The 22,488-nt window shown below is 42.4% G+C and overlaps 1 protein-coding gene across 1 annotated transcript in view; it reads left to right on the forward strand.

Moving 5' to 3' along the window:
• Positions 1-22,488, forward strand: part of CMC1 (C-X9-C motif containing 1) — a 64,491-nt gene that overhangs the window by 6,696 nt on the left and 35,307 nt on the right. The window contains exon 2 of the mRNA XM_077268951.1: positions 18,214-18,306. Within this exon, the coding sequence (XP_077125066.1) occupies positions 18,214-18,306 (93 nt within the window). The remainder of the gene's footprint in view (positions 1-18,213; positions 18,307-22,488) is intronic.

A 22,488-nucleotide genomic window follows, 5' to 3' on the forward strand; every position in this document is an offset into this window, starting at 1 on the left:
CCTGCCGTTCATGTAGTGTCCCCCCACTAGCGAGATCGCCCTGCCATTCATGTAATGTCCGCTCACTAGCGAGTTCGCCCTGCGGTTCTTGTAGTGGCCCATCACTAGTGAGATCGCTCTGCCGTTCAGCTCGTGTCCATCCACTAGTGAGCTCATCTTGCCATTCAGCTAGTGCCCCCCACTAGTGAGCTCATCCTGCTGTAGAGGTAGTGTTCCCCCCCATTAGTGATCTCACCCTGCAGTTCAGCTAGTGTCCCACCACTAGCGAGATTGCCTAGTCTTCAAGTTCATGCCCCCCTTTCTAGCGAGAGCGCCAAGCGGTTCAGCCTGTTGCCCCCTAACTCTTCCATCATGGATCCTGTGAAAATCGAGTCTTGGTCTAACCAAGGGACAAACTATATCTCGACAGCTGAGGAAAGTGTACAAGATAACTCCCAGTGTATTTCAGGAAACAAAATCAGATCTGTCACCGGATTTCAAAATACAGACTATATAGATCAATCTCTTAGATCTGATGAGGCTTCTGTACTTGCTGTGACAATCTGTTGGAGTGGCTGTATCATTCTGATGTAAGGATGATCATGATAAAACTATTCTTACATGGATTTTCCAGGCAAATTTTTAAGCTTCATAGCATACAGCGATTTCTTATGGTATGTATTTCTCCATAAGGAGAAACCTTACCCCTTAGACCCCAGTCCAGAGCCTCTCACCTAGCCAAATCAGTTCTCATGCTTCGCACTGACGAGGGCCAACAGCCCCAAACACCATGTCTACAAATTGAGATTCTGATTTGGCTTTTATCCTGTCATATTGCACGACTCGTTAAAGGGTTGATTGTTACTTGTAGGTTCGCTACTTCCAATAGGTGGCGCTATAGAGTTCAAGTCCTCTTTTTCTCTGAAAAAGGCAATTTACATATAACATTTCCCAGAGGAGCATTGCATGGTGAATAAGCCTCCTTACCTTGACAAGCCAGAGCTGATATGTCACTCTCCACAAGGAGAAACCTTACCCCTTTAGACCCCATCTATTTCTTAGGCATTGTCAGGAAAAAGAAAAGGAAACGTCCAGTCTTTACTGAAATCGCGATCCGACCAGTCATGCATAATGTGGACAAACAAAATTAAAGTTCCAGCTTCTTGTAAAAACATTTGTATCAAACTTTATTCATAGAGATTATAATAGTATCCAAGGCAGGATATTCATAAAGTCATGCGTTTCGAACATGACCATTCTTTGTCAAAGCTTGTTTGAAATGACAATGTTAGTCTTAAATACAATTTTACAGCTAACATTCAGACATTTCAAACAAGCTTCGACAAAGAAAATATTTTTACCAGGACCTGGAACTTTCCCTTTTTGTTTGTCCACATTTCTTAGGCATATCTAATTATACTCTGACCAGATTTTTTTGTAATACAGCTCTGTGGTGCTTCAGAGGATCACAAGCTCATGCTCATACTATGTATGTGCTGCTGAATAAAATAAACTATCTTGGAATTTCCTCGTAGGAAATGTAAGTTATTGTCCAACCCTTCACCGAGACTTGCAGCATGACCAGAGTAAATGGCAATCCAAAATCTCAATTACAAACAATTATTTTCCCCTACTTTTATCTCAAGGGTAAAGCACTCAGCTAGTCTGACTCTGCTCTATAGTAATGGGAGGCAAACAATCTTTCCCAGAAATGGCTGCATGTAGATGAGTCTCTGGCCTGGTATTTATCCCTGGTCATGTTGCAAGACTCTGTAAAGGTTCAGCCATTGACTTCCAGATGCTTCTCCCAAAATTAAAATATCATCAAAAAGTTAATTTATTTCAGTTCTTCAATACAAAAAGTGATACTCATCTATCGTATATACTCGAGTATAAGCCGAGACCCCTAATTTTGCCACAAAAAACTGGGAAAATTTAATGACTCGAGTATAAGCCTAGGGTGGGAAATGCAGCAGCTACTGGTAAATTTCAAAATTAAAAAGATACCAATAAAAATCATCAGTAGGTTAAGTGTTTTTGAATATCCATATTGAATCAGGAGCCCCATATAATGCTCCATACAAAATACACCCTATATAATGCTCCATAAAGTTTGATGGGCCCCATAAGATGCTTCATACAAAAAATATGCCCCATATAATGCTGCACAAAGGTTGATTATGGCCCCACAAGATGCTCCATAGAAAATGTGCCCCATATAATGCTGCATAAAGGTTGATTATGGCCCCATAAGGTGCTCCATAGAAACATTTGCCCCATATAATGCTGCATAAAGGTTGATTATAGCCCCATAAGATGCTCCATAGAAACGTTTGCCCCATATAATTCTGCACAAAGGTTGATTATGGCCCCATAAGGTGCTCCATAGAAACATTTGCCCTATATAATGCTGCACAAAGGTTGATTATGGGCCCGTAAGATGCTCCAGAGAAACATTTGCCCCATGTAATGCTGCACAAAGGTTGATTATGGCCCCATAAGATGCTCCTTAGAAACATTTGCCCCATACAATGCTGCATAAAGGTTGATTATGGCCCCATAAGATGCTCCATAGAATATTATGCCCCATATTCTGCTGCTGCGATTAAAAAAAAAAAAAAAAAGACATGCTCTACTCTCATCGCTCAGGCCCCGGCACTTGGACTGTTCAGGCAGAGGGCCTGCACTAAACAAGTCACTGTGTCCTCTTGCCTGAACATCACAGCCAGAGGACGCGGAAGATGGAGTCCGGCGATGGAACGGGGACAGGTGAATATCGCGCAATGCTCACCCTCCCCCGTCATACTCACCCTCCTGGCGCAGTCCCTGGCAGCTTCTCTGATGCGATGGGTGCCAGCAGCTTGTTCCGGTGTTCAGCGGTCACTGGTACCGCTCATTAAAGTAATGAATATGCGGCTCCACCCCTATGAGAGTGGAATGGCGTCCATATTCATTACTTTAATGAGCGGTACCACGTGACCGCTGAACACAGGAAGAGCTGCCGGTGCCCGGAGACCATCACATCGGAGAAGCTGCCAGGGACCGTGCCGGGAGGGTGAGTATGATGTGACTGCTGCCGCTCCCCCTCCCTCGCTGACCCCCTGGGACGACTCGAGTATAAGCCGAGAGGGGCACTTTCAGCCTAAAAAATGGGCTGAAAATCTCGGCTTATACTCTAGTACAGTGGGGCAAAAAAGTATTTAGTCAGTCAGCAATAGTGCAAGTTCCACCACTTAAAAAGATGAGAGGCGTCTGTAATTTACATCATAGGTAGACCTCAACTATGGGAGACAAACTGAGAAAAAAAAATCCAGAAAATCACATTGTCTGTTTTTTTATCATTTTATTTGCATATTATGGTGGAAAATACCGTATTTTTCGGACTATAGGACGCACCGGACTATAAGGCGCACCCAGGTTTTAGAGGTGGAAAATAGGGAAAAAAATATTTGAAGCAAAAAAAATGTGGTAAAATATTTAATAACATAAATAACATACTATTATATGTGGTGTTATATATAATAGTACGTTATTATGTTGGAAGCTGCGGGACCAGTGTGGTGTCTGTAAAGTACTATATGAAGACACTGGAGGGTGAGTATAAGAATGGGGGCACAGGGCTTATAGTGAAAGCACCACTCCAGCACTGCAAAATAACACTGGAGTGCTGCTTTAAAATCACATGGGAGAACTATAACTCCCAGCATGTCCTGCAGATCCTATGACATGCTGGGAGTTATAGTTCACCAAAGGAGTGGCAGAGTGCTTTATTGTGTTTTGTAAAGACTAACCTCTTAATTGTGGGAGCCTGCCAGCCTGTGGTGAGGTAAAAGCTGGAGCATCCCATGGCTGCACACACAGAGCCCTCTCTCTTGTAGCCTTTCCACAGTGCACGGAAGCTGCAGATTCTAGGTGGGAGTCTGAAGGACCTATGATGATGTCAGAAGAGGGAGGGCTCTCAGCTGCCATGTGATGCTCCAGCCCGCCCACTTCTGACATCACACATGTCCTGCTTGTGCACCACAGACAGCTCAGCGTCCAGCACAGGCAGGTATGCAGCGATCTGGCCCCTGCTGCTGCTGCCTTTTCCCCTGGACACACAGATTATCCCCAGAATCAGTGCTGGGGAAACTGTGTGTTGCTGCTTAAGTGCAGTATTCATTTGCTGCTCCCCGCTCACCGCTCAGCTGATCGGTGGGCGGGGAGCCGCTAATGAATATTCACTGCACTATCAGCGGGGCCATGTGGTTTTCCCAGCGTTGATTCCGGGCAGAGGGGACATCCTGAAGTGGGATATCATTGCGATCCCACTCGCTGCTGCCCCCCTCCCCACATGCTATATCCGTACTATAAGACGCACCCACACTTTCCTCCCAAATTTGGAGGAAAAAAAGTGCGTCTTATAGTCAGAAAAATACGGTAAGTATTTGGTCAGAAACAAAATTTCATCTCAATACTTTGTAATATATCCTTTGTTGGCAATGACAGAGGTCAAACGTTTTCTGTAAGTCTTCACAAGGTTGCCACACACTGTTGTTGATATGTTGTCCCATTCCTCCATGCAGATCTCCTCTAGAGCAGTGATGTTTTTGGCTTTTCGCTTGGCAACACGGACTTTCAACTCCCTCCAAAGGTTTTCAATAGGGTTGAGATCTGGAGACTGGCTAGGCCACTCCAGGACCTTGAAATGCTTCTTACGAAGCCACTCCTTCGTTGCCCTGGCGGTGTGCTTTGGATCATTGTCATGTTGAAAGACCCAGCCACGTTTCATCTTCAATGCCCTTGCTGATGGAAGGAGGTTTGCACTCAAAATCTCACGATACATGGCCCCATTCATTCTTTCATGTACCCGGATCAGTCGTCCTGGCCCCTTTGCAGAGAAACAGCCCCAAAGCATGATGTTTCCACCACCATGCTTTACAGTAGGTATGGTGTTTGATGGATGCAACTCAGTATTCTTTTTCCTCCAAACACGACAAGTTGTGTTTCTACCAAACAGTTCCAGTTTGGTTTCATCAGACCATAGGACATTCTCCCAAAACTCCTCTGGATCATCCAAATGCTCTCTAGCAAACTTCAGACGGGCCCGGACATGTACTGGCTTAAGCAGTGGGACACGTCTGGCACTGCAGGATCTGAGTCCATGGTGGCGTAGTGTGTTACTTATGGTAGGCCTTGTTACATTGGTCCCATCTCTCTGCAGTTCATTCACTAGGTCCCCCCGCGTGGTTCTGGGATTTTTGCTCACCGTTCTTGTGATCATTCTGACCCCACGGGGTGGGATTTTGCGTGGAGCCCCAGATCGAGGGAGATTGTCAGTGGTCTTGAATGTCTTCCATTTTCTAATTATTGCTCCCACTGTTGATTTCTTCACTCCAAGCTGGTTGGCTATTGCAGATTCAGTCTTCCCAGCCTGCTGCAGGGCTACAATTTTGTTTCTGGTGTCCTTTGACAGCTCTTTGGTCTTCACCATAGTGGAGTTTGGAGTCAGACTGTTTGAGGGTGTGCACAGGTGTCTTTTTATACTGATAACAAGTTTAAACAGGTGCCATTACTACAGGTAATGAGTGGAGGAAAGAGGAGACTCTTAAAGAAGAAGTTACAGGTCTGTGAGAGCCAGAAATCTTGATTGTTTGTTTCTGACCAAATACTTATTTTCCACCATAATATGCAAATAAAATGATAAAAAAACAGACAATGTGATTTTCTGGATTTTTTTTTCTCAGTTTGTCTCCCATAGTTGAGGTCTACCTATGATGTAAATTACAGATGCCTCTCATCTTTTTAAGTGGTGGAACTTGCACTATTGCTGACTGACTAAATACTTTTTTGCCCCACTGTATATATGTTATTATATAGATTCATTGCAAACCGAGTGATCTATTTCAAGTGTTTTTCTGTTAATATTGATGATTGTGGCTTACAGCCAATGAAAACCCAAAAGTCATTATCTCAGGAAAATTAGAATACTTTATAACACCAGCTTGAAAAATAATTGTAAAATCGGAAATTCTGGCCTATTGAAATGTATGTTCAGTAAATGCGCGCAATACTTGGTCGTGGCTACTTTTGCATCAATTACTTCATCGATGCAGCGTGGCATGGAGACGATCAGCCTGTGGCACTGCTGAGGTGTTATGGAAGCCCAGGTTGCTTTGATAGGAGCCTTCAGCTTGTCTGTATTGTTTGGTCTGGTGTCTCTCATCTTCCTCTTGACAATACCCCATAGATTCTCTATGGGGTTAAGGTCAGGCGAGTTTACTGTCCAATCAAGCCCAGTGATACTGTTGTTTTTAAACCAGGTATTGGTACTTTTGGCAGTGTGGACGGGTGCCAAGTCCTGCTGGAGAATGAAATTTCCACCTCCACAAAGCTTGTCGGCAGAGGGAAGCATGAATTGCTCTAAAATTTCCTGGTAGATGGCTGCGCTGACTTTGGTCTTGATAAAACACAGTGGACCTACACCAGCAGATGACATGGCTCCTCAAACCATCACTGATTGTGGAAACTTCACACTAGACCTAAGCAGCTTGAATTGTGGCCTCTCCACTCTTCCTCCAGATTCTGGGACCTTGATTTCCAAATGAAATGCAAAATTTACTTTCATGTGAAAACACCTTGGACCACTGAGCAACAGTCCAGTTCTTTTTCTCCTTGGCCCACGTAAGACTCTTCTGGCGTTGTCTATTGGTGACTTGACACAAGGAATGCGACACTTGTAGCCCATGTCCTGGATACGTCTGTGTGTGGTGGCTCTTGAAGCAATGACTCCGGCAGCAGTCCACTCCTTGTGAATCTCCCCCAAATTTTTGAATGGTCTTAACAATCCTTTCAAGGCTGCCGTTATCCCGGTTGCTTGTGCACCTTATTCTACCACAGTTTTTTCTTCCACTCAACTTTCCATTAATATGCTTGGATACAGCACTCTGTGAACAGCCAGCTTCTTTAGTAATGACCTTTTGTGGTTTACCCTCCTTGTGGAGTGTGTCAATGACTGCCTTCTGGACATCTGTTAAGTCAGCAGTCTTCCCCATGATTGTGGAGCCTACTGAATCAGAATAAGGAATCTTTTTTAAATGCTTAGGAAGCCTTTGCATGTGTTTTTGTTAATTATTCTAATTTACTGAGATCATAACTTTTGGGTTTTCATTGGCTGTAAGCCATAATCATCAACATTAACAGAAATAAACACTTTAAATGGATCACTCTGTTTGTAAAGACTCTGTATGAGTTTCACTTTTTGTATTGAAGAACTGAAATTAACTTTTTGTTGATATTCTAATTTTGTGAGAAGCACCTGTATATCCCTCTGTACTTTATTGTATATGTCTTCTACAATGTCATTAATAAGTGTTAAAAAGAAGAGGGTCCAATACTGACCCCTGTGGTACCCAACTGTTAACTGTGACCCAATCAAAATGTGTTCCATTAATAACCACCCTCTGTTTCCTATTGCTATCCATATCCCATAGTGCTTGCTGCTCATTAGGAGCATACTCATCACACTTTTTAGGTTAAGTATCTTATGTTCATTACATGTGCCTGAAAACTAGGAAAACAGTCTTTTGACATCTTTATGTTTTAAGGTTATGTGATCAGCATTTTAAACTTATTCCAATCAACACATTTTACTGGAAAAACCTTAACTTTCACGAGCAGGACTTTCCAAGCGTGTAAGCAATAAATATGTTGTGCAAAGGGGGTATTCATACTTACATGAGAGAGTTGTGCTGACTCCACACATTATGCAAATGAATGGATCTGGGTCACCTTGTAAAGAAGCCACAGTAGACTCAGTTTTGCCTTATACTTATGTGTTAATTAAGTCATCATTATCAGCTCTATCTCTTACCTGTAAAATTTCTCCTTTCAATGCTTTTTGAGGATAATTGAGATTTTAAGAGCACTGCTAGTGGCTAGTTTATGATCCTGTAAGAGCAGGTAAACTTTTTTTTTTGCATGTATTGTGCGCATAGTGGTGATGTGGCCAGTACCACTCATAGATTTCATCTAATATGTAAACATGGTTGTTTCACAGATATAAAAACAATAACCTAACTCTGCTTTGCCATTGAGGGTCAGAATAAATACATCAAAATAATAATTTTATTTCTATAGTGTAGACATATTCCGCAGCACTTTACAATTTAGAGGATACTTGAACAGACGATCAGATTTTACAGAGTAACACATTCAGCACGTGCCAAGAGGATTGATGGCCCTGCACACAAACTTACCCAATCTAAGTGGATGTGGGGGGATATAAAAGGTAAACGTTAAAAAAGTGCTTGTATTGTCCAGCCATTAGTTAAGTTCAGCGCATGAACCAGTCACCAGCCAGTATCTGTACAGATACAGAGTCCTAAGTGCATGAAGGGTCAGATGAGGACCAGATACTGTGGAAAATTTAGGACGGGCAAAAAAGAATAGTTAGATTAGGTGATGGGCCTGTCTAAAGAAATGCGTTTTAGGGCAAGGTTAAAACTGGATACTGGGAATTAATCAAATTGTGTGGAGAAGTGCATTCCAGAGAACTGGTACAGCGCTAGAGAAGTCCTGGATATGGGAGTGAGAAATTGACTATTGAGGATGTTAGCCTTAGTTCATTAGTGTCGTGAAGAGCACTGGTAGGGTGGTTCACAGAGATGAGGAAGGAGATGTAGGGCAGTGCAGAACTGTGGGTGAGAGTGATAAGTTTATATTGGACTTTGAAGAGAATGGGCAACCAGTGTAGTGACTGCCACAGGGTAGAGGCTTCAGTGTAGTGGTTGGACAGGAATAAGATCATGGCTGCTGCATTTAGGATTGGAGAGGGGAGAGTTTAGCAAGAAGAAGACCTACTAGTAGAAAGTTTTAATAGTCCAGACGAGAATGAATAAAAGCAACAATAAGATGTTTTCAGAGTCAAACCTAAGAAAAGGTCTAATACTAGAGATGCTTTTGGGGTGCAAGTGACATGAGCGATCGAGTGATCGGATATGGAGAATGAAGGGTAGATCTGAGTCAAATACAATCTGAATACAGCAGGCAAGCTGCTGGGAAGTAATGGTAGAATCGCACATGGAAATGGCAATGTCAGGTTTAGGTAGTTTTAGTAGAGGGTGGAAATACAAAGTTCAGTTTTTACCAGATTCAAAAGTGTGCTGTATCCACCACCGTGAATGTTGTGGGGTGGGCACACTTACCATCATAGAGGGTTGTCTCTCAGGCTGTTTAAATCACAGCTCATTTATTTTCAGCAAAAACAGTAGTCCAGGAAATTATTGGTTAAGGTGCAGCTACGTTCAACTCCCATTAAACTGAACACGTCTAAGATATGTTCCCCACATGCCCTTAAATATTCCATATTCCATTATGCAGAATCGGTCTTAAAGGCATACACACTTGCTTTAAATGATAAAATAACATTTTACACATTCTAAATATTAAGTCAGTACTATATCCTGAAGTACAAAAGGCGCTTACAATCTCTATAAAACTCAAGAAAGCAACAACTTATACAAAAGAAATACATTTTTGTCTGCAGCTCCGCCTCACCTGGCACTAATCAGGTGCAGACTATATAAATCCATCACACCCTGCGCTCCGGTAAGATGGTAATTCTGGGGGTCTGTGGGCAATGCAGTTTGTCTGTAGAAATGATAGTTGACAGAGAGGGAAGTTTGCTGGCCAGAAGGAGAAAAGAGAGAAAAACAGACATAGTTATACACCAGTCATCCCTATCCCCAACAGTGAAGCTTAAATATGTCAGGGCCACTGGAATAAACCTTTTTGTTTTCTTTGCTTCTTAGGCTAACTAATTAGCTTGAAATTCCGATGGAGCATTGCCAGTAAAACTTCCTACACATGGGTGGTCTCATGTTGTCATCAGGAGCATATACATTGATAGTTTGGACCAGCTGCATGGTTTTGATGCTGGTTGAACGGTGCTGCAAGCAAAGGCAAGTTTGCCTCTGCAATATCGGAGGAGCGCAGTTGCACTGAATGTGGTCATATTGAGCGATCCAGCCAACTTCAAATCAGCACTCATAAGCTCTACAGCAAAGAGCTTTAAAGTGCTGCGCTCCTTGCCTAAGAGACCATTTACCACTGATGGATGGCAGCGGTGGCTGCCAACAAGCCCTAGACAAAGAACTTTCCTCAGTTCTTGAGAACAGACAGGATTTTCCAAGAAGCACTCCCATGAATATTTTTCATTAAAGGGAACCTGTCACCTGAATTTGGCGGGACCAGTTTTGGGTCATATGGGCAATATTGCCTTGCGCTGGCGTGTACTCCGGAGGACAGAGAATGAACTTCAATCCAATATTGCGGCCAGCATGCAGCCAGCGGGTAAGGAAAGGGTGAATCAAACACCCGAAAACCCCGCCCATATGACCCAAAACTGGTCCCGCCAAATTCAGGTGACAAGTTCCCTTTAAATCTCTGTTTATGTGCATGTAATGAAGTATGAGTGTATTAATATACTGACCGGGGCCGTTATGGTCCTCTTCTCAGTGAATTCACTGATCTGCAGGAACTCTAAGTCACACTGCACTCTGCATGACCCAAAAGTAGCATTTACAATGTAAGCCTACGGAGCGTCAGAACGAGACACCATAGGCTTAGGCTATGTGCACACTTTGCGGCGTCCTCTGCGGGTTCTCCCGCAGCGGATTTGATAAATCTGCAGGGCAAAACCGCTGCGGTTATCCCTACAGATTTATTGCGGTTTCCGCTGCGGGTTTACTCCTATACTATTGATGCTGCATATGCAGCAATATGCAGCATCAATAGTAATGTTAAAAATAATAAAACATGGTTATATACTCACCCTCTGACGTCCCGATCTCGGCGCTGCACGTGGCGGTCCGGTTCCAAAGATGCTGTGCGAGAAGGACCTTCGTGACGTCACGGTCATGTGACCGCGACGTCACGGTCATGTGACCGCGACGTCACCGCAGGCCCTGCTCGCACACCAACCCTGATACCGGACGGCTGCGTGCAGCGCTGAGAGGTGAGTATATCATTATTTTTTATTTAATTTTTTTTTTTTTACACAAATATGGTTCCCAGGGCCTGGAGGAGAGTCTCCTCTCCTCCACCCCGGGTACCATCTGCACATTATCTGCTTACTTCCCGCATCGTGAGCACAGCCCCTTGCGGGAAGTTAGCGGATCAATGCATTCCTATGGGTGCAGAATCGCAGCGATTCTGCACAAAGAAGTGACATGCCGCGGAATGTAAACCGCTGCGTTTCTGCGCGGTTTTTCCCGCAGCATGTGCACAGCGGATTGCCGTTTCCATAGGGTTTACATGTAAATGTAAACGCTATGGAAACTGCTGCGGACCCGCAGAATCAAAATCACCGCGGATCCGCGGTAAAACCCGCAAAGTGTGAACATGGCCTTAGATTGTAGAAGTGCCTTCCGGATCACATATAGAGTGAGCCGGGTAGTCTAAAGTGCGGTGGCGTCACTGAGAAGAGGAGCAGAACGGTGCTGAATCCTGGAAAAAGCAGCAATAGGGGAGTATATTCACACATACATAATACTTTACATTCACATATACACACATTTAATGAAAAAAAATCTAAGGGAGTGCTTCTTTAAGAGAAAGTAAATTGCAAACTTGCCTGTCTTTACAATTTGCAATTTTACTGATTTAAGATGAAACAGTCCCCAGACCTAAAATCAAGGGCATTTTATTCATCTAGCCAAGCTGTGCTCTATACCGATGAGGGACAAGTACCCTGAAGCAGCCGTCTGTAAGGGGTGTCTAGTTTGGCTAATATTCAGAATCGCGTCGCTGCTCGATAAAAGGTTGGACATTGACTTACAGGTTGTCTACCTCCAATAAGTGAAACTAGGAAGAAAGAAAATCGTTTACCTTTACTTCCGGGAGAGTGGTATTTGGCATGTCTTCCACTTCTGGCCTCCTTAAGAAGAGCCAGTCCCTGCACTCACCCACCCATGTTTGGTATATGAACCAGTAAAAGCTTACGGGCACATACTCCAAACATATCCATAAAGCTCCATTCACCTGACTGATGCCAGAAGAGTGTACTGTATAGAAAAGTGCCACTGACTACACTTGGTCATGCACAGTCCACTGTGAAGAACTTACAGTGCAAGTTATTTATTTTTTTTGCACTGGATTCCATTGGGGACATATTGCTATACAGTGGATTACCTGATAATTTTATGTTAATGAGGCCTAACGCTGGGCAATTTTGCAAAAAAAATGTTGTTTTTTTTAATTAAAACTTAGTGTAATTGTCATTTTGTTTTTTATTTCATAAATCAATGAAAATAAGCAACACGTGAAAATGAGCAACTTTGTAATATTTCTTATCAGATAAATTATCTTTTTCCTCCTGGACTTATCATTCATTTTCAAAATGTTCAATTCCTTGGTAAAATCTGTAATCAGTGAAGAAAATAGTTATATCACTGAAATAGATGGTAGTTTCTACTGGTGATATTCTAATTAGATAGGAGGAAGGATCTCTGTCTCTAGCTCTTCCCTTCTTTTCCCCTTATCATTGACATAGGACATGGCATTTGGTGCTCATAAGATTCTATCTCAATGTAAAAATCTGTCTTCACACAATACAGATGTTACCTAAGATTTCAGAATTTTGAAAATGAATAATCAGTTCTGGTGGAGGAAAAAGGCGAATTTCTGTGATCAGATATATTACAAAGATGCTTATTTTTATCAGTAATATTGATTTATGAAGCTAAAATTTTAGAGACGGTTATTCTTTTATGACAATTTTCAACCTGAAAGAGGTTGTCCATTACTTTATCATTGATGTCAACAATGTCTGGTCGGGGTCAGACATCTGGCAGCCCCGCCGATCAGCTGTTCTTGGTGATGGTATCCGCCAGCAGGAAGTGGTCGATTGCTGAGCTGCTCCGACTTCTGATACTGGCTGCTGCTGGGTACTGCACATTCACATCCTATTCAAATCAATATGAGGCGGATGTGCAGGACCCTGCTATGGCCACTATCGGAAGACGAAGCAGCTCCGCAATTGAGCATTTTCGGCCCTGACATCGGGGGCAGCTGATCGGCAAGGGTGCCGGCTGTCAAACCCAGACCAGTCAGACATTGAGGACCTATTGTATTGCATCAAATACTGACAAGGACACATATGCGAGGGGGTTAACCCTTAACATCCCATCTGCATACCATAGACAGGGAAAAAAAGGCTGGATGTGGCGGGAAGAAATGGTTATCATTCTTGCACACAGAAGGAGAACAGGAGTCACTGATGACACACTTTAGGACTGAGGAACAGAGGACGTGGGGAGAGCTGCTACTTATTTGCTGCTCTCCCTGCACTTACACAACTTTCCTCTTTGTGTTCTTGCTGTAAGAGGGTTTAATAGAAGCAGTGAATATGTGACCTAGACAGCTCTGACACAACTCGCCTCCTGAAAGTTCTCTCCTGCATTCTTGGTGAGTGAACAGCTTGTCCTCGCCTCTCTCATTACTCAGCTCCCGCTCAGGTTTGAGCTCCTCTCAATCCTGGAGCTCAGCGGCTCTACTCTTCCTCTTACAGAGCCCGCTACATCATTGATAAACCCAATGTTGACAGGCGCAAGGGGGACAAAGCCAACATCAAATTTTAGATTTACCGTAGTCAAAAATCAGAATTGTCCCAACTTCCAATAGCGAATTAGTTGGATCACCCAGCCCTAATGTGGCCATATGGCTACACCAACTTCCCTAATTAAATTATACGGACTGTCCCTTATTATTTACAAGTGCAAAATCTGGTTTTATTCCACTTACTTGCATGACTCTATCATCAGACTCGCCCCCTCCTTACACCCTGTTCTTCCATCTTTAGTAATGATGAGGCGCAACACAACCTTCCTATGTCTGCATCGGACAGGTCCACTGTGCTGCTCAGAATAGCGGTTACTGCCCACAGCCATTGTGTCTGAGATGTATAGACCATGTGGTTACTGATTCCGGAAGTCTATGGACAAGTTTTCGTATAAGCAGAAGGCAGGAACAGTGTGGAAGAGATACATTACTTATTGTCATCAGATTATTGAAGTCTTTTTTTTTTTTTTTGTAAGTTTTAGAAAGATTTTTAGTGTGTGTTCACTATTGATCACTACAGTTGACGAATAGAAATATTCTGCATAAAATAGATGAGCAGCTGATCGGCGGGAGTGCCTGCTGTCGAACCCAGACCAGACAGACATTGATGACATATTGTATTGCATCAAATACAGACAAGGGCCCATATATGAGGGGGTTAACCCTTAACATCTCATCTGCATACCATAGACTATACAGGAGAAAAAAGGCTGGCTATTGGCGGGAAGAAATGGTTTTCACTCTTAAACACAGGAGAACAAGAGTCACTGATAACACTTTAGGACTGAGGAACAGAGGACGCAGGGAGAGACACTACTTATTTGCAGTTCTCCCTGCACTTACATAGCCTTTCTCTGTGCGTTCTGGGTGTAAGAGGGTTTAATAGAAGCAGTGAATATGTGACCTATACAGCTCTGACACAGGTCCACAATCGGTAATGGTTTGGGGAGCCATGTCATCTGCTGGTGTAGGTCCATTGTGTTTTATCAAGACCAAAGTCAGCGCAGCCATCTACCAGGAAATTTTAGAGCACTTCATGCTTCCCTCTGCCGACAAGCTTTTTGGAAATGGAAATTTCATACTCCAGCAGGACTTGGCACCTGTTCACACTGCCAAAAGTACCAATAACTGGTTTCAAAACAACAGTATAACTGTGCTTGATTGGCCAGCAAACTCGCCTGACCTTAACCCCATAGTGGTATTGTCAAGAGGAAGATGAGACACCAGACCCAACAATGCAGACGAGCTGAAGGTTGCTATCAAAGCAACCTGGGCTTCCAGAACACCTCAGCAGTGCACAGGCTGATCGCCTCCATGCCACGCTGCATTGATGCAGTAATTGATGCAAAAGTAGCCCCGACCAAGTATTGAGTGCATTTACTGAACATACATTTCAGTAGGCCAACATTTCAGATTTTAAAGTAATTTTTCAAGCTGGTGTCTATATAATGAGTTTTACTTTTTGTATTGAAGAACTGAAATAAATAATATTTTTGATGATATTCTATTTTTGTGAGAGTCACCTGCATTTTAGGAGTCGGTCCATTTTATTCTGACTCCACCAAAATGGACACAGACTCCGAATCCACAGCCCTGCATTCAACTATTGGATCTCAAAGCTCGAGACCAGGCATGAGCTCTCTCTCTATGCCTTGGAGGTGTTGTGTTGCCCTGCTGCTAGTCTTGTCAGAGCGGGTTTTTAGTGCCGCTTTAGGAGTCATAGCAGATATGCGCTTTCACTTGTCAATAGAAACTGCTGACATGCTCACTCTGACAGAAAATGACCTGACTTTTCCACACCACTAGATGACAGCAGCACATAAAGTGTTTTTAATCCTCAATATTTCAATGAGGCCCTCCAGTTGTTGCCTTCAGACGTCTATGGATGACCCTCCTTTATACCTTTTTTTACTGGCTTTGCACTGTGCAGAGCATTTATGAGTGTAGAAGTACTACAACTACACTTTCTTAATATTTGAGTTAGGAACTATAGATGGTGCCTTCAAGGTGTATGAATGACGCTGCTAGTAATGTTTGTCAGGCTTTGCATTTAGTGCATAACCTTTGTGAATCTAGAAGTACCACTATATGACAATTTGAACAGAATGTGTATGAGGCCCTCCTTTATGTCTAATTCAGAGTGTATCTGAGTCCCTCATCCATCTAATTTTTTGGTGTTTTTGCTTCTTTTATAAATTACACCAACAGTTCCAATTTTTTTTTTATAAAAATTTCAATTCTTTGCTTTATATACAAGTCATTATACAGGAAAGAATGTTTTTGTTTTTTTTTTCTGGTAAACTTCAATTTCTTTTCGATTTTGAATGTTAAATTGTCAGTCGTTTAAGTGGAGTAAAAGTTTGACACCTCATCAGAGATGCTTCCAGGGGTCTTCCCCGCGCTGTTCTCCTTCCACTCAGTACTTTTCCCTTCCATTTCAACATTTTCACTGCCCCACAGACCTCCTCGTAGGATCTGCTGGAAAATTGCATGGGGTCCTACACCGGTATCGCACAATCAACAGAGCGAAAGATGAGTGAACAGTCCCAAGAACCTTTATTACATGCAATTCAAAAGGTCCATACAACAATCCACCACACAGAAAATAAAATGGTCACAGAATAATACAGAGCAACAAGACAACACTTCTAAAATCAGTAAAAATATAAACCTGAACAGAATGATATCCCACCATCACACTCCAATTATGTTACTCTAAACTAACATCTGATCATTAGGAATTGCTTGGTTCGAGTAACAAGCATCCAAGCATTTTAGTGCTTGCTCATCACTAATCACTAGCCAATTGTCACACAGGTCTTTCTCTAAAAACTTATCTGAAGTACACAAAGGCTATCCGTGATTTTAGGTTGTATGACATTGAAAGGGTTAATAAACCTAGGAGAGGGTGGACTGGATCGCCAAACTTTATCATGATATGAATTTTGGATTCTACAATTGAATATTTTCATACCTCATGGGTTGAGTTATAGAACTGATCTTATGTAATATTATTGGGAATATGATGATTCATTTTGTGTATGTTTGACATGTGACCTTATGACCCTAGTGACCCTACTAGATTGGCCACACCTCTTTGTTGTATTTAGGCCTCTGTCTATGTTTGGTGTCTTGTCAGTAAGAATCTGTACACAATCTGAAACGCGCAGATAAATAATATTTTAAAAGAGAAAACAAGTTATCCCGTGTCCACAGGACAGCCAAGATCTTGGTGTCCCACCACTGGGACTTGCATCAATCGGCAGATAGAGTAACTATTATCTCCAGCAGGGAAACTTTTACCCTCATTATAAAATGGAGCCATAGGTCGGGATGTCCAACCACCGCTCCATAACTCTATGTGGCTGCCAGAAAAAGCAGAACACAACGCTTGGTAGCCCCATGGACGATAAAAGGACCAGAGATCCAGCATGCGCCCATCCACTACATTCTAACCAGATAAGTTTCCGATTCGGCACTGGTCCCAGAGGTGGGGAACACACTGAGCAGCAAGTTATCACCTATCTTAAAGTGAATTTTTACTCTTTATGCATGCTGGATATTCTACTACTATGGACGACTTTAAAATCGGGCATAGTATTTAGTGACATTAAAGAGATGGTCCACTACATTGTATAATGCTCTCATCAATTGAGTCATTCGCCCAGGCGTGACCCAGTTGCACACACCCTCTGACTGGTCTGTTGTGTAACCTCATGTCACAGCCCAGTATCTAGCTCTCGCTTGCGGCCAATGAAGACAGGAGAGAGGGAAAGCACACGCTGGATACTGGGCTGTTAGGTGTGGTGAAATGCCACCCACAGCCCAGTCAATCGGGAGGGGGGGTGCGACTGGGTCAAGCCTGGGTGAATCAAAAAAAGTCCAGAAGTTGACGTGACCTCAGTAGGTGTCAGCGGCGGCTGCAGCCGGGGTCATGTGATACAGTCTGAGCAAGCAGCGATAGCGCTGATCACAGGCACATATGGCGACAGAAGGTATTTGCAAAATTACTTATTTAAAAGATGTAAATCGATGGGGGCATTATACAATGTGGTGAACCACCTCTTTAAATGTACGGTATAGTGAATTTTAACATCGGGGGTGGAGGGTCGCTTTAATATTTCTCTTCTTACCTGGGTACCTAAGATTTATTTCTTGAGCTCGGTTAAAAAAGTGAATCAAAATTAGCAATCTGGATTTATAATGAAGCCCATTTTATGGCTGGCTTGTACTTTGAATTAGTTTTCGTGTTTAAGAAGCAAGTCACTTAGCCACTAGATATTTGTGGTGTGCACATTTGTATCATTATTCTGTGCTAGCACATTATGAGAATGCAAGAGTCTTAAAGCAAAAATAAAGCCTAACAAATTCAGTCCGTGAAGGAGGTGCAAATTGATTCCTCCTCAATGTCTGAGTAATGAAAAGTCTTAAGCTTTGTCTTCTTTTATTTCTGGGTTTCTTTTGTTACTTTTTGCTGAATTACATACATTAAAGTTAGAAAACTTTTCCCACAAAGTGAAATTTTCCATGACGCATTGTCTTGCGGTGGACGTATGTTGACCCAAGTAAATGCACTTTAAAAAAAAAAAATCAGTTTTTTTTTTTTTTCTTTAACAAGGTTTCATTTTCTTGCAGAGGATCATGGTCTGCGACATGTCGAGAAAGATGTTCTCATTCCTAAACTGATGAGAGAGAAGGCCAGGGTGCGATGTGCCGAACAAGTAGAAGGTGAGATTAGCCATTTTCGTGCTGTCAGAAGTGGCTTGGAATTGTCCTCGCCTGGGGGATTTCATGGTTTTGGGTCTACATGATTTTAACCCGAATGGTATTACCTAGATGCATATAGGAACGACACTATCCGAAAATAAAGCTACACAATACTAAAATGCAAGTCTAATGAAGTACATGTGAAGAAGGCTATTGCAATGCAGTTTAAACAGATTGTTCTGGCATCTAAAATTGATGTATCCTTTAAAACCAGTCATCAATTTCAGATCATTGGTTGTTTGAAACTCTGCATCCCCCACCAATCCGATGTTATTTGCTATGGCCGTGGCCACTACACATTGAACAGAGCTTTCTGTTGGGCTCTGTTCAATTTCTACCTCCTTCTGCCAGAGTTAATAGCAGTTGACCCATGGGGGTGCCAAGTGTTGGACTCCCACCGATCTGAAATTGATGGGTCTGTTCTATGGATAGGTAATCAATATTAGGACAACTCCTTTAATGCAGATAAAAGCTTTACACTTTATTGGCCATACATTTTATACCACAACAAACCTTAAAGGGTTTGGCCACTACTTAGGATAGGTCATCAATATCTGATCAGTGGGGGTGCAACAATCGACATCCCCACCGATCAGCTATTAGATCTCGGATGCTGTTGGAACGTAAGGAGTCTTCAAAACTATAGTGGCCGTGACCCGGTACTACATATCCACCCTCCATTTATGTGAATAGGGTCTGGATCTCCAGTACCCAGCCGCGGCCACTAGAAATGCATGGCACAACATAGGCTCTCCTTGCATGTGTTGTGACTGTGACACAGCCGTGACACATGCAGCTGCGGAGCCGAACAGCTGATCAGCCGGCGTGCTCCATGTATCCGGGTTCCCGCTGTAGCTTATTTAAGCGCTATAGCCTGCCGAATAAGCAGGGACCAGATCAAATTCACTCATCTCTACTGTCTAACCTCTTTTAAGTTTAAAAAGATATGGTATACTTTTGGTAGTATCATTATATGTTACTTTTCATGCAGGTAAGTAAACCGTAACATGACATACAAAGCACAAAATAACTGCTAAAAGTGAATTAATTAGAAAAACCTAAAATTCATAAATGGATAATATAAGCAGTTGGTTCGCACCATCTAAGTTTTCTTATACCTCTCCTCCTCTGGGCACAAAGTGATATTTAGTAAAAATGATTGGCCACAACATAACTTCAGGCCTCCTTCTGAAAAGCCTGGCCAGTGTCAACCATGGTTTCAGTAACATGCACTTGTTCAACAATACTTCACCAACAGGGGCCATTGTGTCCCTCAAGGGTTGCACAGGAGTAAGAATTGGACATTTTCCAAGTGACATGTGAAGATCCGAGCCCTTTTACAGAACCACTTTGTGCATTCCATTGGCCGAAGGGCAAATTAAGATGACACTAGATAGAAATAAGTTGTGGAATAGGTATGGCCTATTAGATGTGGTGTAACCATAAGAGAAGTGTAAGATACTGGCCGTCTTGGAACCTAAGCACATAGGTTAGCTTGTGTCTGAATAAATCAGTTTGTGGAGAACATTTTAGAGGGCCTAAGGCACGCCTCTATCATTTTATTCTTCTAAAGTACGACTATGAATTGGTTAAACCCTATACCTATACAGTGTTTTCAAAATATAATAATTTTTAATAAAAAGAAATTCACTTTTGTAGTTTCCGAAGTAAAAATCTAGCTACACAAAGAAAGAGTTCAAGGAATTAAATGCTAGCATAATAGGCTTGAAAAATTTTAAAATATATATCCGAAAGTATATGGACACGTGGACATCACATTCGCTTACTGAAAATTACTTTCCAGTATCTCCTCTTTAAAATCTCATATCCTATTTACAAAACTTTACACATTTCAGAAGACTTTCCTTTAGGTTTTGGATCATGATCACAAAGAGAAGCTCTAATTCATTGAAAAACATTCCTACGGGAATGAGCTCAAGGTGCAGTCCAGTCTTGATTTTGGGATGGTATCATTTTCAGAATCACTTCTCTCTTCACAATCATCTATTGTATCTTTAACATGTGTTTGAGGTTTGCTTGCTGTTACCAATGGGTGTGACTGAACCGGTTCACATACTTTAAGCCATGTAGTATTTTATTCTGTGCCATTTTGTGTTGTATTACAGTAAGTTGGTGTATGTTTACCTCTACAAGACCCAAGCCAAAGTAGTGTCATGGCCTAAAGTGTTGGCACCTTTGAAATTGTTCCAGAAAATAAGTTGCAGTTACACGTTTTGTTATACAAATGTTTATTTCTTTTGAGTGTGTTAGCACAACACACAAAAAAAACAGAAAAAAAGGCAAATTGGACATAAATTCACACAACCCCAAAAATGGTCTGGACAAAATTGTTGGCAGCTTTCCAAAAGTGTGAGTAAACAACTTTTTTTCAATATTGTGATACTCGTTCAAACTCACATGTGGCAGGTAACAGGTGTGGGCAATATGAAAATCACACCTGGAACCAGATAAGAAGGGGAGAAGTTGACTCAATCTCTGCATTGTGTGTGCCACCCTAAACACGGAGAGCATTAAGAGAAGAGAACTGTCTGAGGACTTGAGAGCCAAAATTGTAAAACAAAAACAACAATCTCCATGTTAGAAGTCTATCTCCAGAGAACTTGATGTTCCTTTGTGTAATGTGCACAACATAGTCAAGAAGTTTGCAACCCATGGCACCGTAGCTAATCTCCTTAGACGTGGACGGCAGGGAAACATTGATGAAAACGCAGGTTAGTCCGGATGGTGACTAAGCAGCCCCAATCAAATTTCTAATAAATTCAAGCTGTCCTTAAGGCTCATGGTGAATTAGTGTCGGCACAAACTATCCGTCGACATTTGAATGAAATAAAATGCAATGGCAGGAGACCCAGGAGGATCCCACTACTGACAGAAAGACATAAAAAACTAGACTCCAGTTTGCCAAAATGTATGCGAGTAAGCCAAAATTCTTCTGGCAAATAATCGTGTGGACAGATGAGATCATGATAGAGCTTTTTAGTAAAGCACATCATTCTAGTGTGTACCGAAAAAGGAATAAGGCCTACAAAGAAAAGAACACAGTACTTAGAGTCAAATATGGTGGAGATTCAAAAATGTTTTGGGGTTGTTTTGCTGACTGTGACACTGGGTGCCTATACTGTGTGCAAGGTATCATAAAACCTTTAGATTACCAAATGATTTTGGGTCTCAATATAATGCCCAGTGTCAGAAAGCAGGACAATGACCCCAAACAATGCTTCAAGCAGCAGAATTAAATGGAAACAAAGCAATAGAGAGTTCTGAAGTGGCCAACCATGAGTCAGACTCTAAATCCCATTAAACACCTGTGGAGAAATCTTAAAATTTCTGTTGGGAAAAGGAACCCTTCTAATATGAGAGATCTGGAACAGTTAGCAAAAAAATGCTAAAATATTCCAGTTGAGAGGTGTAAGAAGCTTGTTGATGGTTATGGGAAGCAATTAATCGCTGGTATTAACCCCTTCATGATCGGAGGCGGTTTCGTTTTTTTGCTCCCCTTCTTCCCAAAGCCATAACTTTTTATTTTTCGGTCAATATGGCCATGTGAGGGCTTGTTTTTTGCGGGACAAGTTGTACTTTAGAACAACTCCATTGGTTTTAACGTATTGTTTACTGGAAAATGGGAAAAAAATTGGTACCGCTCATTAAGGTAACGAATATGCACGCGTCTCCACTCCCATAGACGTGGAGCGCATATTTAGTAACTTAATGAGCGGTACCACGTGATTGCTCGGCTGGAAGAGCTGCAGGCAGGCGCCGGCGCCCGGAACAAGATGCAGTGCCAGCACCGAGGGCACGCAGGTAGGCGAGTAGGATGTTTTTTTTGTGTGTTTTTTTTTTTCAAAAGGAAACATGCACACAGGGAAAGGGGATAAGGAGGCATACATACAGGGATGGAATGGGGGAGGCATGGATACAGGGACAGGGAAGCATTCATACCAGGACAGGGAAGGGGGAGGCATGCAGACAGTGACAGGGAGGCAGTCATACCCGGACAGGGAGGCCTGCATACAAGGACAGGGTCGGGGGAGCCACGCATAGCAGGACAGGGATGAGGGGATAATGCATACCCGGCTTATACTCGAGTCAATAAGCTTACCCAGTTTTCCGTGGCAAAAGTAG

The sequence above is a fragment of the Ranitomeya variabilis genome, chromosome 6, assembly GCF_051348905.1.
Source record: "Ranitomeya variabilis isolate aRanVar5 chromosome 6, aRanVar5.hap1, whole genome shotgun sequence".
In the NCBI taxonomy this organism is placed as follows: Eukaryota; Metazoa; Chordata; class Amphibia; order Anura; family Dendrobatidae; genus Ranitomeya; species Ranitomeya variabilis.